We start from the raw sequence: 16,890 nt of genomic DNA, 5'->3' as shown, positions 1-16,890 counted from the left end.
AGTACTGGACCATTATTTCAAATGCCAGTATTGCCAGTTGGGCAGTCCAGTTGTGTACTCATGTTATGCACAAATTCAATGGTCAGAACTTTGCAATGCAAACAATCATCATGAGCTAATACAAATGGAGATTCAGTGGCGCTTGTGTATGAGTGTAATTCCAGCAGCAAACACTAAGACACCTGTCACAAGGGTGTCAAAGAAATAAGGTAAAATAACTAATAATATTAGTGTGCGCTTGGAACACTCAAAGAAGAGGGAAATCTAAATTGGGTGGTTATAGAAAAAAAAAAAAAAAACCTCTTATAAGTGCTCTTTATGTAGCTGGATAATAGCGAGAAAATAGCAATTAGTAATAGTCAATTGTAAGACCTCAGAAGAAGTGCTTAAGGGAAAAAGAATATATATAGATGCTGGTGGCAATCTTAGTTCCAACCTGAACAATCACAAACTAAAAAGGCATGAGTGAGGGTAAAAACCTGAAATCACTGAACAGGTTATATACTGCAGGGTAATTCTCCCTGATAGTAGCTTAAAAAAAAAAGAAAAAAAAAAAAAGTCAAATTGCAGCCTGTGAACGGCTGTGCAGAGTAGCCGCAATAGTAAATGCACAAGTCAGAGAGCGGTACCTGTAAAGATAATGCGATGCGAAGTCCTCACTCCAGTAAGCGGTGCAGGTTAAAATAGCGCTTTTTGCTCCAGCGCTTGGAAAAAGAGGGTGGGGTTTATACACTGGGGTATAGATGAGTTACAGGGACCCTGAGGAAGAAGACAGTTAGTCTTTGAAACATGTTGGAAAGTCCATTGGTCCCCGTCGCAACCACCAGCAAGTGAAACTGATGTGGTCATGTGTTGACTCACATCACGAAGGTCCTGTATACCTGGAGCAGCTCACAGACGCCGGGAGCACGAGAGGCCGCTCACGTCTGCTCCACAGCTGGAGGTACACTGACAGGAGGCTGCCACCGGCCGGGGCAGCCCCTGTAACTCATCTATACCCCAGTGTACAAACCCCCCCCTCTTTTTCCAAGCGCTGGAGCAAAAAGTGCTATTTTAACCTGCACCGCTTACTGGAGTGAGGACTTCGCATCGCATTATCTTTACAGGTACCGCTCTCTGACTTGTGCATTTACTATTGCGGCTACTCTGCATAGCCGTTCACAGGCTGCAATTTGACTTTGACTTATTTTTTTTTTCTTTTTTTTTTTAAGCTACTATCAGGGAGAATTACCCTGCAGTATATAACCTGTTCAGTGATTTCAGGTTTTTACCCTCACTCATGCCTTTTTTAGTTTGTGATTATTCAGGTTGGAACTAAGATTGCCACCAGCATCTATATATATTCTTTTTCCCTTAAGCACTTCTTCTGAGGTCTTACAATTGACTATTGCTAATTGCTATTTTGTCGCTATTATCCAGCTACATAAAGAGCACTTATAAGAGGTTTTTTTTTTCTATAACCACCCAATTTAGATTTCCCTATTCTTTGAGTGTTCCAAGCGCACACTAATATTATTAATCATCATGAGCTGTTACACCTTTCAATTAACCCCTTCTCAACCTTTGATGCCACATAGGCGTCATGAAAAGTCGTGCCAATACAACCCATGACGCCTATGTGGCGTCATGAATTGTTTGCCCCCCTGCAGGTCGGGTGACCAGGGTCTCTGAAAGGTCACCCGACCCACACACAGAGGACACCTTAGAGTTAACCCCAGGGGGAGTGGCTTAGCCCCCACGTGCCTACGATCGCTCTGATTGGCTGTTAAAAGTGAAACAGCCAATCAGAGCGATTTGTAATATTTCACCAATGAAATTTAGTGAAATATTACAGTCCAGCCATGGCTAATGCTGCAATAGCATCGGGCATGGCTGGGCACCGAGACCTGACCCCCCCACACCGACTGGTGGGAGCGATGGGCCCCCACCACCGACGGACGGCAGCCATCGGTCGCCGCCGTCATCATCTGATCCCCCTCCCCTTCCCTCCACTCTCCCAACCTTTCGATACCCCCTCACCCCCCCAGTACCTCCGATGTCCTGCTGTGGCTCCCGGGGTCCCGCCGTCCCGGATCATGGATGCCTCCATCTTGCAAAATGGCGGGCGCATGCACAGTGCACCTTCCATTTTCCAAGATGGCGGCGCCCATGAATTTGCCGGCTGCCCATTCATTTTGATCACTGTGATAAACTCTCACACTGATCAAAATGAAAAAAAAGTAAATAAAGTAAATACACCCTCCGTTTATCACCCTCATAGGTAGGCACACATAATAAAATAAAAAAATATTTTTATTTTTCCATTAGGGTTAGAATTAGGGTTAGGGTTGGAATTATGGTTAGAAATAGGGTTAGGGTTGGAATTAGGGTTAGGTTGGAATTAGGGTTAGAAATAGGGTTAGGGTTAGGGTTAGAAATTGGGTTAGAAATAGGGTTAGAAATAGGGTTAGGGTTGGAATTAGGGTTAGAATTAGGGTTAGGGTTAGAATTAGGGTTAGGGGTGGAATTAGGGTTAGGGGTGGAATTAGGGTTGGGTTGGGGTTGGAATTAGGGTTAGGCTTGTGGTTAGGGTTAGAGTTGGGATTAGGGTTAGGGGTGTGTTGGGATTAGGGTTGTGATTTGGGTTATGACTAGTGTTGGTTTATGGTTAGGGGTGTGTTGGGGTTAGAGTTCGAGTTAGAACTGTGGGGTTTTCACTGTTTAGGCACATCACGGGGTCTCTGAACGCAACGTGGCACCATGATTTATTCCAGCCAATTTTGCGTTCAAAAAGTCAAACAGCGCTCCCTCCATTCCGAGCCCCGACGTGTACTCAAACAGTGGTTTACCCCCACATATGGGGTATCAGCGTACTCAGGAAAAATTGCACAACAACTTTGGAGGTCTAATTTCTCCTGTTACCCTTGGGAAAATAAAAAAATTGGGGGCTAAAAATCATTTCTTGAGGGGAAAAAATGATTTTTTATTTTCACAGCTCTGCGTTATAAACTTCTGTGAAGTACTTGGGGGTTCAAAGTGCTCACCACACCTAGATAACTTCCCTGGGTGGTCTAGTTTCCAAAATGGGGTCACTTGTGGGGAGTTTCTACTGTTTAGGCACATCAGGGGCTCTGCAAACGTACATGACGCCCGCAGACCATTCCATCAAAGTCGATATTTCAAAACGTCACTACTTCCCTTCTGAGCCACAACGTGTGCCCGAACAGTAGTTCCCCCCACATATGGGGTACCAGCGTACTCAGGACAAACTGGTCAATTACATTAGGGGTTCAATTTATCGTGTTACCCTTGTGAAAATAAAAAATAGCGGGCTAAGAAATCATTTTTGAGAAAAAAAACATCTTTTTTTTCATGGCTCTGCGTTTATAAACTTCTGTGAAGCACTTGGGGGTTCAAAGTGCTCACTACATATCTAGATAAGTTCCTTGGGGGGTCTAGTTTCCAAAATGGGGTCACTTGTGGGGGGTTTCCACTGTTTAGGCACATCAGGGGCTCTGCAAACGCAACATGATGCCCACAGAACATTCCATCAAAGTCTGCATTCCAAAATCATGCTCCTTCCCTTCTGAGCTCTCCCATGCGCCCAAACAGTGGTTGCTCCCCACATATGGGGTATCGGTGTACTCAGGACAAATTGCACAACATCTTTTGTGGTCGAATTTCTCCTGTTAGCCTTGTGAAGATAAAAAATAGCGTGCTAAAAATTCATTTTTGAGGAAAAAAATGATTTTTTTATTTTCACTGCTCTGCGTTATAAACTTCTGAGAAGCACTTGGGGGTTCAAAGTTCCCACCACACATCTAGATAAGTTCCATGGGGGGGTCTAGCTTCCAAAATCGGGTTACTTGTGGGGGAGCTCCAATGTTTAGGTGCACAGGGGCTCTCCAAATGTGACATGGTGTCCGCTAACGATTGGAGCTAATTTTCCATTCAAAAAGTCAAATGGTGCTCCTTCCCTTCTGGGCCCTGCCGTGCACACAAGCAGTGGTTTATGACCATATATGAGGTATTGGTGTACTCAGGAGAAATTGCCCAAGAAATTTTAGAATCCATTTTATCCTGTTGCCCGTGTGAAAATGAAAAAACTGAGGCTAAAAGAAAATTTTTGTGAAAAAAAAGTCCTTTTTTTTTACGGATCAATTTGTGAAGCACCTGGGGGTTCAAAGTGCTCACTATGCATCTAGATAATTTCCTTGGAGGGTCTAGTTTCCAAAATGGCATCACTTGTGGGGAAGCTTCCAATGTTTAGGCACACAGGGACTCTCCAAACGCGACATGGCAACCGCTAAATATTCCAGCATATTTTCCATTCAAAAAGTCAAATAGCGCTCCTTCCCTTCTGAGCCCTGCCGTGCGCCCAAACAGTGGTTTATAACCACATATGAGGTATCAGTGTACTCAGGAGACATTGCCCAAAAAATTTTAGGATCCATTTTTTCCTGTTACCCATGTAAAAATGAAAAAATTGATGCTAAAACAAAATTTTTGTTGAAAAATTAAAATGTCCATTTTTCCTTACGCGTTGCTTTAGTTCCTGTGAAGCACCTGAAGGGTTAATAAACTTCTTGAATGTAGTTTTGAGTAGCTTGAGGGGTAAAGTTTTTAGAATGGTGTCACTTTGGGGTATTTTCTGCCATATAGACCCCTTCAAAAGTGTCTTCAAATGTGAGGTGGTCGCTAAAAAAATGGTTTTGTAAATTTTGTTGTAAAAATGAGAAATCGCTGGTCAACTTTTAACCCTTATAACTTCCTAACAAAAAAATTTTGTTTCCCAAATTGTGCTGATGTAAAGTAGGCATATGGGAAATGGTATTTATTAACTATTTTGTGTCACATATCTCTCTGGTTTAACAGAATAAAAACTCAAAATGTGAAAATTGTGAAATTTTCAAAATTTTCACCAAATTTCTGTTTTTTTCACAAATAAACGCAAAAATTATCAACATAAATTTACCACTAACATGAAGCCCAATATGTCATGAAAAAACAATCTCAGAATTGCTAGGATGCATTGAAGCGTTCCCGAGTTATTACCTCATAAAGGGACACTGGTTAGAATTGCAAAAAATGGCCAGGTCATTAGGGTCAAAATAGGCTGGGTCATGAAGGGGTTAAATAGGTCACAAACATCATTAAATGAATGATACACTTTGCTTAGTGCCAGAACTTATTCTATACCAGTCTCTACTGTAAAGCATATGCAAAAAAGTCTAAAACATACATTATATATGGGAAAGCTTACCATTTCTATCCAGGTAACATTTACACAATGCAGATTTTGTCAAAGTATTGGTTAACTTGGTCTACACCATCCATATTATTGTAATTATTTATTTTACTACCTTATGAAGCGCCACCAGCCACCATAATAACTATTGGGGCTCACTACCTAAATTCTGTATCAGTATGTCTTTAGCATGCAGGAGGAAATCTTAGTACCCAGAGGAAAGCAACACAAATCCACATTTCATATAATCATGTGGTAGATTCCCTATTCAATGAATAATCTTAGTTTTCAACTGCTTCTCTTTTTGTTACTTGCAGAAAAATCTGACCCATGTAACATTTGCAAATACCGTTAACATTCCAGGACAGAACAGCAATGGCGTTGTCACTGCAGGAAACATTAGCATGCAGTTCTCCTGCACTTACAACATTACCATGGAGTCTTCGCTATACTACGTGTTCAAACCCGTTATGATGTATGTATGTCAACAACTAAATATAATAACAGCTATAGAGTATAGCATGAAAACTCATTGAGTGGCACTGATCTATCTGTTATGTACTAATATGTCCATTGACCCAAACAGAAGCCAGGATCTGAATATAGGTGGTGTTGAGGGTAATACCGGCACCACACTTGCAGCCTATGTGAACCCATCATACACTCAGCCCCTACAAGAGTCACAACAGGACGATCTAACAATCGGATCAACTCTATATTTTGGGATGATAACACAATTCCCTGACCCTGCGTTCGTTCTTCGAGTAGATCAATGTTTTGCTACCCCGACTAGTGATGGCAGTGGCTCAATAAAAGTGCAACTAATTCAAGGAGGGTAAGCATTTGCTTTGACTATATATTGGTTGTTCATATAATGCATGAAATTATTAAGAAACTATTACTCATACATCAGTATTATGCGGAGATATGCCATTTTACCACAATTTTCAGTGTGAGCTTGTGGGGCAGTATGAATGGTAGTGTGTGAATATGGCCTGAAGGCCAAAAAAGCCCAGGTGTGATACCATGGTCCGGGAAGCTGATATGGAGATTTGCTGTAATGATTAATCATACCAGAGAGTTGATAGTTTCTACATGACCTAACAAGATTGTGCTTTTGTAGGTTGTTAAAGTGCAAAAAAAAATCTATCACTTTGCAGAGCTATTTGTTTTAAAAGAAAATCTGACAAGGTCATTGATGACCACTAGCTCTCCAACACAAGTCCCATCTTTGGTGGCATGCAGTCATACTTTAGTGTTATACTTTGAGTGAACCTAGACTTTAAAGCGAATCTCTATCTTTTATTATCATACCATTTTGAGGTCCAAAAGTCTTTGTTTTTTAACATGGTTTTATCGGTAATCATTTTTTTCTGAAACAGAGTACCACATATCCTGCAATGGCTTAAAGTTAAAAAAATAACATAGTGACTTCTGGAAACCACCATTAGAGGATGCTTGGGAGATTACTAAATTTCAATTTTAATAGTATCAGGAAGCTCTTGTGCTCTCTGGTGGTGGTTGCACACATGTCTGAGAGCAGCATTAAAATAGAGAGCGTGCTGCTGCTTCCGCTTTACCGGTTCCCATCGCGATGTACTGATGGGTTGTTATGGCAGCAATCTTGGTTCTTCTCTGAAGCTCATAATGACTGTTCTTCAAAGGGGACCGAGATTTACACTACATACTGCTTATATAGTATAATTGATTGGACGATCACAGGTTTATGTTCCCTAAGAAAACTAAGAAGTAGAAAATAAAAAGTTTTTAAAAATATAAAATGTGATAAGTAGCCTAATATGGTGGCAATGTTTCTTTTTTTTTTTAAAAAAAAAAAAAAACCTACTGCATCTTTAAAAGGGTTTTCCTGGTGAAGTATGCAATTTGTGAAGAAGTAAAACATTGGAAAGCATAAAAGTCTGTAATGTGCAGGCTTCCGCAAAGCTTGACAATTACGGCAGTCATCACAGGTATGCAAATAAGCAAATCACTTATGAGCAGTCACAATGACCACTGTAGCTGTAAAAAATAGCTGAATCCTAACAGCTCGTATATTACACGCTGTCAAGTTTTCCAGTGTTACACTCCCCTGTAGTTGTTTACTTTGCCGGGAAAACCTCTTTAATGCTAAAAGACATATACAGCTTATTTTTTTACATTTTCTTGGACAGTTGTGCTGTTGGAGATGGACCGTATATTCAAGTGGTTGAAAATGGAAAATCTAAGGAGGTCAGATTCAGTATTACAGCATTTGCCTTCCAAGGCTACTCTGCTGTCTACATATTTTGTGATGCTCGATTGTGTTACACTCCAACTAGCAACTGTTCAACAGTAAGTAATCCCCCATTAGTCCCTAAGATAAATCCTATATTTTCCTTGCCACTCAGTATCCTCCATTTTCAATGTGTAGTCTTGCTTTTAAACATTTCTGCTTTTTTTCACGCAGTGTTCATTATCTCGTGAGGCTTCTCAGGAATCTGTGCGATTTGGTCTCGGCCCTTTTATATACCAAGGTAATGGATATATTCTATACATTTATATAAATTTGAATATGAGAAATAAAGGAAGAATTTCCCCAGAGAAAAAAATACTGAAACTTTTTTATAAGCTTCTTCATATCTCATATACAACTGTCTATTGGTTTCTTATTGCATCTTAGCTCCATTGAGGCCATGTACGGGGATGAAATGCAAAGCACTCACAAGTTAAAAAAAACAGCTGTTTTTCTAATCCCATACAACCAATTTCAAGGGGTTGTCTGACCTCAGGCTGCAAGTCTGAAGTTACTCCATCTGTGAGGGCGCAGTTAGACGGCCATGAAACATGGACGACAGTCACATCATAATGTTCTGATTGGCTATCAACTCTCCTGACTCAAACGGGAGTGCATTTATTTCTATGCAGCTGTCCCGCTTGTGTCAGAGAGCAGCTGGCCAGTCCGAGCATTGCAATGAGATCATCATCCATATTATTCGGCCATCTGAATGTAAGGATTGTCTGTTGCCAACATGACCACAAGCATGCACACATGTAGTCCCGTGCTGACTAGATGTGCTGGACTTGCTCAATGCAAGCGTACTGAGCAGAGCTGGACAGAGTCTAGTTGGAATATGGTACGGAGTATGCAGTCCCTCCATGCTCTCTTGGGAAAAAGTCCACTTCTGCACCACTTAATCACCAATCACACATTAACAGTTCCCATCTTTCCTATCAAACACCGTATCACATAGATAGCCATCAGCTTTTGTTTTGGCCAAAATACGTTTTAAGACGCCACTACAACAAGTTAGACTTTTTTTGGCTCTTTACTCTAACTTATTAAATATTTCTTAAAATACCCAATACTCTTTTTAGGTATATTTTTATTTATTTTTCTTTCATTCCAAATATAAATTGTATTCCAAGACTGTACCCCTACTAATTATACATAGCCACTTCCCCAAACAATAAATATATTAATTAACACCTGTACTCTTTACTCCAATTCATTACCAGCCATACTACATCATTCTCAATGCCCCCCACTATATACCTCCCGCTCCCCCGATTCATTATGTTTACATGCACCCCTCTGTCCCAATTCATTGTCATGTCCTCTCTCTCCCACCCCTACCCTCTGTTCATCACCATTTACTCTCCCCTCATTTCATCATAATTTTTCGTCTTCCACGCTCAATTCATTATTTGTTCTCCCCCACCCTCAGTTATTACCATTTGCTCTCCCCCTCCTTTAGTTCCTCATTTGTGATCCCCACCCTCAATTTATCATTTGCTCTCCACCATCCCCCACCCTCAATTGGTTATTTGCTCTCTCTCCCTCCCCAATTTGTCATTTGTTCTCCCCCCACTCCCAATTCGACATGTGCTGCTGGCACTCCCAATTATTCATTTGTTCTACCCCACTCTCAATTCATAATTTGTTCTCCCCACCCCCCTCTCCCAAATCACCATTTGCTCTCCCCACCCCCCTCTCCCAATTCACCATTTGCTCTCCCCACTCACACTTCATCATTTGCTCTTCCCCTCACTCCTCATTCATCATTTTCTCCGGTGCTCCCAATTAGTAATTTGCCCCCCCACTCCCAATTCATCATTTGCTCTCCCCACCCTCTTCCCCCAATTAATCATTTGTTCTCCCCACACTCCACTCCCAATCCATCATTTGCTCTCCCCTCCACTCTGAATTTGCCATTTGCTCTCCCCATCCCCCACTCCCAATCCATTATTTGCTCTCCCCCCACTCCCAATTTGTCATTTGCTCTCCACCAACTCACAATTCATTATTTTCTTTCCCCACCCCCACGTCAGCATTTGCTCTCCCCATCTCGCATTCCGAATTCATAATTTGCTCTCCCCACCCCCACTCCCAATTAATCATTTGTTCTCTCCTCCACTCCCAATTTGTCATTTGCTCTCCCCACCCCAAACCCATCATTTGCTCTCCACTCCCAATTTGCCATTCACTCTCCACACCCCCCACTCCCAATCCATTATTTGCTCTCCGCTCCCAATTTGTCATTTTCTCTCTGCCAACTCCCAATTCATCATTTTCTTTCTCCACTCCACCCCATTTCAGCATTTTCTCTCCTCTCCCCCCACTCCCAATTCATCATTTGCTGTCCTCAAACTCCCAATTTATCATTTGTTCTCCCTACCTCCAATTCAGGATTTGCTCTCCCCAACCCCATGCCTAATTCAGAATTTGCTCTCCCCACTCCCAGTTCATCATTTGCTCTTCCTCCCACTTCCAATTTAGCATTTTCTCTCCCCACCCCACTTAAATATTTGCTCTCCCCCTCACTCCCAATTTAGCATTTGTTCTCCCCGCCCTCCACTCCCAATTCATCATTTTCTCTCCCCACCCCCACTCCAAGTTCAACATTTGCTGTCCCTCCACTAGCAATTCAGCATTTGCTCTTACCACCCTGACTCCCAATTCATCAAATATTCTTCCCCCACTCCCAGTTCGTAATTTGCCCTTCCACTCCCAATTTTTCATTTGCTCTTCCCCCACTCCCATTTCAGCATTTTGCTATCCCATGAGACCATTTAATTAACTCTATTAAAAAAAGTTTTCTATACTTACCTCTCATACGATCCCCTGCAGCTCTATTTCTAGACTGGCATCCTGACGCTCATACATGATGGCACATACACGATGATGTTATCGCATACGCGCCATCAGCAGCACATCATGGAAGGGGGAGGAAGGTCTCCCTTGAAGCTGCATGACCGTCACGGCCATGAAATCTCCATGCCTCCCTGCACCGAGATGTACGCCACCAGTGGGGCTCCGGCACAAAATACTCTGGGGCCCAGTCAGCAAAAGCACAAGAGGGGGCCCAGTCCAGGACCCCGGTCTTTACTTCTGTTCACCTGGCCCCATACAGCAGTCAGGGCACGAATGCTCTGATGGTGGCCCTGATGCTATACACCATATTTATTAAGGATTTTAGACATTTTTTTTACCTCACTAGACACTAGAAAGTATTTAGAAGATTGGGTATTGCTTACTGTGCTTGTAAAATACACTAAATTTACTAAGGATGTGCTTCAGTTTTTGGCTTAAAATATGGCCTAAAAGTAAGATTACTAATAGCTAATGTAAGCTTATAGCCATATACATCGAGCAGTTGGTGTAAAGCATGTTAGGTTATAGGTTGAACTAGATGGACTTATGACTTCTTTCAGTATTAAAAACTATGAACAATTGATTCAAATATCCTAAAAAATTTTAACAACTTGAAGTTGAGGAAAAATGTACTAACTTTTGTAATTTTTACGACTGTCCCGTCCAGCTGTATCAACTTTTTTGACAGTGACCAGTACTTGAGTGAGGTGGGGCATAACTAGATGTGCCCAACAAATTCATTACAGTTTATACCACAAATATGGCCTAAATAATGACAGAAATGCATGTCAGCCCTGGCTGGTTTACAATGTTGGCAGTGGCACACTGCAGTTGAAAGATGTGCCTAACCCATTAAAGAGGTGCTCGCTTCCTCATAAATTTAGCTCATATTACTCTAGCGTTCTTCCAAAGACTGCAGTATTAATGAATTGAGGCCTTATACTAAAAAATGTACCAGATTTGTCATCTAGCATGACCCACTGTGATAAATGTAGAGCATTTTAAGACTTTCTGGTCTAAATTTATCTTGTGTGAGCCCCCTTCATATGTCCATGTTTCAGGTTCATGTGGCATTTTATTCACAAATACCACACATACCCATTATAATCCATGGTGCTGCACACATGACCATGTGTCAGTAGAGAACACATAGAAACATGTCCGTTTTTTACCAGGATCACTGATGACAAGGGCCAATGCAAGTCTATGGGTCTGTGAAAATCATGTACAGCCCACGGATAGCATTCGTGTATCATCTGTGTGCCCTCTGTGTGCTGTTCATGTTTAACATTGCAAAGTATCGAAAAAAACAGATGGGACACTGATGGCTCACTGATCCTAAACACTAATGACACCAGTATCATTTTTTCCGGTGATGATATACTGATGTGTGAAGTCAGCCTTACGCTTACATAAGTTTAATAAATCTCAGTCTACATGGATTTTGCACTAAAGCTTGTTAATTTAGATTTTGTCTTCCGTAAAATAAAAAAAATGATCTGTCTGATGCTTTAAGCTTATGTTACTAATTAGAGAAAAATCAGAACAAAACATTTATCCTTTATTTTTACTGAAGAATCAACCTAGTTTACTTGACTCTTCTCAGTGCAGAGGTGTCACACAAAGAAATGCATATACCATGTGGTGTATATTTATTTTGCATGGGACAATATGGGTGACATAAGACTATGAGTGACCCCCAGCATCTGCACTGAACATAAGACTCAAACCAATGTGACCTTGTGGTCAGACTTTGATAACATGGGAACTTCCTAAACTTGTACTCTAATATGATAAAAAATTATGTCATATTTATGTACTTCTAAAATGTCTTACATACTGTATGAAAGAGATACCTAAAGACCCTAAAACACTTGTGAAGCCTTCTAAGTCTTGTTTTCTGCTTGATTTCCCTTTGTCTACAGATATAGATTATTCTGCCAGCAGTCAAAACGGTAAGATATCCATCTCTGTAACAAAATGTAATATATGTAATAGCAGACATTGATCTTTTTACCAGTCCCATTTAAAGAAACACTCCTCCTCCCATCAAAGTTTTTATCCTCTTAATATATTGCAATCATCATATTATACAGCACTGTGTACTTACAATTGCTCATTTTGTCTATCCAGATAATTCTTCTCTTTTCATTTAGGGCTATGACATCACGTGATCAAAAACTGACTAGCAGAATCCTTCTAAGCTTTATGTAGAAACAGGAAGTCTCTATTCCCTGCATGAGTCATCCCCCTCTTCAAATCCTGACCCAGCTGCTCCCTTCTTTACCCTGCTTTTGCAGTGAATTATGATCCATGCAGGGAAAAGAGTCTTCCTGTTTCTACATAGAGCTTAGATGGATTTAGATAGTCAATGTTTAATCACGTGATGTCATTGACCTAATGGCGAAGACAATAATTTACTGGGTAGATGGGAAAAATGAGCAATTGTGCGTACACAGTGCTATATAATATAATGACTGCAATATATTAAGAGGACAACAATTTTGATGGGAGTGCTTCATAAGTACATCTTGAGCACAGCCTTTTCTTGGTAAATGCCTTAGGGAGACAACCTACGTCGTCATACTCTTGTGTTTCCAGTTATTTGACTTTAATAACAATTCATGCTAGCTGCCCTATATTCTACTGCTTACCTTCATCATTCCTCTGTTGAGAAGGAAGTCTGCAAAATCTTTCTATTCTACCTTTCCCCTTAAACACCTCTTTATTTTTGAACTAGTGAATGGATATACTGTAGAAGATGTCTATATGTATGCTAGACCCCGAATTGTATGTTGTGCATCATTTCACAATTTGACGAAATTTGGATCCTCCCAAAAAGTATAATTAATGGTTTTGATAATAATGTTAAGAAGTGTTCTTCATGTACACAGACATGCCTGAATTAGTGACACTTTCATATTATATATGTATAACGAAAAATTATATTGGGCACCATATTATCCAGAGAAATTGATGTAAATAATTGTATACCCAAAAGAGAGAAAAGTATTTTATGAGTGTTACCTATAATTTTTCTGGTTAGCCAACAAAAGTATCACTCCTAGGGTACTTTTGTCTTTTTTGGGCATAAAAGTATTTACAGAATAAAACAGAAAAATCCATCTGACTGGAACAATCTAAAAAGATAAGTGGTTTTACTATTGAGGGATCATCTTTGCCCAATTTAAAACCTGATTAGAGATGAGCAAAACCCCAGTCCAGAGGCCATATTAGTATTCCGTGGCACCTTGACAGGAACCCTGTGAACCACCTCATATCTGAGCGCAAATAAATGCATGCATCATGTGGCAACAATGATGTCGCACAGGGCCTACAATCAGAACGGGCACTGGAGATTCTGACAGATATGAGATGGATGGCAGGGCCCCTGTCTGGTGGCCACTGAATACTGATGTAGCCGCTGGGCCAGGGTCCTGCAAATTATAATAATAGGTAAATATATAATATTCTGTGTGTATGTACTCTTTATCTAGTGTTTTAGTAAAGGACTAATATAAAATATTAGTGGATTGCCTCTATCCAGAATGTCTTTCATTATTATTACACAAAGGATCTATTAATTAAAGTGAACCTGTCAGCTGATACATGCTGCCAAATCTGTGGGCAGCTGTATCAGGCGCTGTATGAACACAGCCAAACATGTTTGACTCTCGAAATGTTTGACTCTGAAACGCTGCAGCGTTTCGGAGAAAAATATATTTTAATAGATGTCAGGGGCCAAGCCACGCTCTAAACTGGCAGGTTACCGGCAACTTCTACCCACCCTATGTCCTGGAGTGACAGGTCTTTGCCTAAATTCGCATGTAGGCAGATACCTGTCACTCTAAGTCTGCTGATGAGTATAAGCGCCGGGGACCCGCTTGTCCAACTAGTCTACAGTGCAGCTTGGCCCCCGACAGCTATGAAAGTCTGCAGTGTTTCAGAGTCAAATATACCTTGCCAAGATCATACAGCCAGTGTCTGATACAAGCGGCCCACGGATTGGACAGCATGTATCAGCTGACAGGTTCACTTTATGATGCATTTTATTCTTCGGACAACATCTTTATCAAGAAAACTTTATTTCCAGGTCTGTCTGTTTCTCTGCTGCTGGTCAGTCTTCTGTGCCTTTGGATACACCTATTCATATGGTGAAGAAGTTACAATACTATGGCTTTCTCCAGCATCAAACCACTAATCATCCAAATATAGGATTTCTGCTGAGCATATCCTAAATTTTATTGTCAGTTTAATTAAATTGTTTTCTTTCTCTTTTCTGCAATCCAATAAAAATGTGATCTGCTGAAGAATCAACTAATAAAGATATACACACAAAGTTCTAGCATTCATTCATAAACTAATCCAATTATTTTATATTACTCCTAATGTACAGTCATAATTAAAAAAATATGAAAGTTAGTTTGTATTCTCCATAGTTTCATTTTGGAAATATTTACCTGATTGATATTGACATTACACAGTATTGATTTACGCTCAAAAGTGGTAATAAGATACCATATTGGGTTGAGAAAAACCAAAAGTCCCTGCAGTTTTGGCCTTTTTTGCAATATCTAATATATAAAGCTCAAGTGTGTGTATGTGTGTATGTATGTGTGTATGTCCGGGATAGGCATCCGCACCGTCACATCTACAGCCACAAAATTTGGCACAGTCACACGTCTGGACCCCGAGAGTGTCCTAAGCTATGTTGTGAGGCGAAATTTTAACCCTGTGCGTTCCAATTCACCAAACAATTTTGCCCCTATCTACATACTGGGGAAAAAGTGTGTGTGTATCAAGCCCCGCCCCTCATTATGATATCATAATGGTTGCCATGGCGACGCTGATGTCATCATAGGTTGCAAGCCCTGCCACTCATTATGATGTCATAATGGTTGACTATGGGATGGAAGATGTGTGATGGGTAAATGGGCACTGGACTATGGGATGGAGGATGTGTGATGGGTATATGGGCACTTGACTATGGGATGAAGGATATGTATGATGGGTATATGGGCAAGGGCCTATGGGATCGTGGATATGTATGATGGGTATATGGGCACGGGACTATGGGATGGAGGATAATTATAATTTGCTATAACTAACCACAGTTAGTTACTATGCTCGGGCAGCACCGGGCTCTTCTCGCGAGTTTTCGCCGACGCCATTTTGGATCCCGACGTCGTCCTCGCCGGCGACATGTTCTTGCGGCGACGCCATCTTGAGTATCGCGGGATTTCGCCGATCCAAAATAGCGTCACCGCAGGAACATGTCGCCGGCATGGAGGCCGTCGGGATCCAAAATGGCGTCGGCGAAATCTCGCGAGATTTCGCCGACGCCATTTTGGATCCCGACGGCCTCCACGCCGGCGACATGTTCTTGCAGCGACGGCATCTTAACTATCGCGGGATTTCACCGATCCAAAATGGCATCGCCGCACGAACATGTCGCCGGCGTGGAGGACGTCTGGATCCAGGATGGCGCCGGCGGAAGAAGATGTCGGAGATCGTGGATCAGCGGCGATGACGGCGTGAGTATGAGAGACGGAGTGAGAGAAAGGGTCGTATGTGGAGTGAAAGAGTGAGTGGACGTGAGTGGAGATTGTGAAAGGTGAGAGGAGTGTGTGTGTTGAGGAGGAGTGGTGTGTTGAGGGTTAACATGGAAAGAGGTGTGCGGTGACGTCACCGGTTACAACTGGACGGAAGTTGTTACAACCGGAAGCTGCTTAGGGCATTTAATATTATAGATGTGAAACTGCCCTAACACTGTGTACCCCTAGTCAGAGTGTTGACTGTGGTAGCCATGGTAGCAGCCGTCCTTGCACAAAACATACCACAGGCAGCAAGCAAGTCTGCTCCCATAATGAAGCTCCAGACCTGCGTATATGGCTATACGTGCGCATATGGAGACATATGTAAAAATCAGAAACCACAATTATACCACCGGAAATGATAAACCCTCATAGTAGCGGCGCTACATATATTTATTAAATTATTTAAGCGGCCGAAGAGATTAATCATGAAGATGGCCATATATACATATAGAGTGCCGCAAACGGCAAACAGACAACCTCCAGCACAGACATCCACGGCTGTGTGCAAAAAAAAAAAAAAAAGGGTTATATAATCCATTAGTGCTCCCATAGCCGCTAGTGTACATAGTGGCTGTCACTACTAGGGTGCTAGACAGATGAGTAATAAAAAGATAGAATTTGCACGTGCGCTGGTACCAGCAAAAAGGAAAGATAATTTATGTAGGCAAGATAAGAACCCTTTTATTTTTAGTTGTGTCTGGACTTGATAAAAAATGGATACCAAAAGAAGTTAAATAAGTAAATCCTAAGCATAAGCACAGGTAATCAAGATAATGATAATTTATATCCATGGCTTTAAAAGGGCAAAAAAACCCATTAAAGTCCGCCAATAGGGCATGAATAGCCAAACAATCAGGTTTCTATTTAATTATTGAGATGTGCATATCATTATTAGCTTTGCAGGAGCCGGCGCAGGGCTGACAGCCCCTCTGCCT

The 16,890-nt window shown here is 41.3% G+C and overlaps 1 protein-coding gene across 1 annotated transcript in view; it reads left to right on the top strand.

Annotated features, from left to right (window-relative positions):
• LOC141047480 (uromodulin-like) overlaps window positions 1-14,516 on the top strand; it is a 46,087-nt gene extending 31,571 nt beyond the window's left edge. Inside the window, exons 6-11 of the mRNA XM_073542590.1 lie at window positions 5,545-5,702; window positions 5,814-6,062; window positions 7,399-7,558; window positions 7,674-7,740; window positions 12,284-12,313; window positions 14,452-14,516. Coding sequence (XP_073398691.1) covers window positions 5,545-5,702; window positions 5,814-6,062; window positions 7,399-7,558; window positions 7,674-7,740; window positions 12,284-12,313; window positions 14,452-14,516 — 729 coding nt within the window. The remainder of the gene's footprint in view (window positions 1-5,544; window positions 5,703-5,813; window positions 6,063-7,398; window positions 7,559-7,673; window positions 7,741-12,283; window positions 12,314-14,451) is intronic.
• The last annotated feature ends 2,374 nt before the right edge of the window (window positions 14,517-16,890 follow it).

This window comes from Dendrobates tinctorius, unplaced genomic scaffold (genome assembly GCF_039654945.1).
Source record: "Dendrobates tinctorius isolate UK_male_01 unplaced genomic scaffold, ASM3965494v1 ptg000127l, whole genome shotgun sequence".
NCBI lineage: Eukaryota > Metazoa > Chordata > Amphibia > Anura > Dendrobatidae > Dendrobates > Dendrobates tinctorius.
Note: the sequence above shows the minus strand (reverse complement) of the source record. Positions and strands in the feature narration are given on the sequence as shown.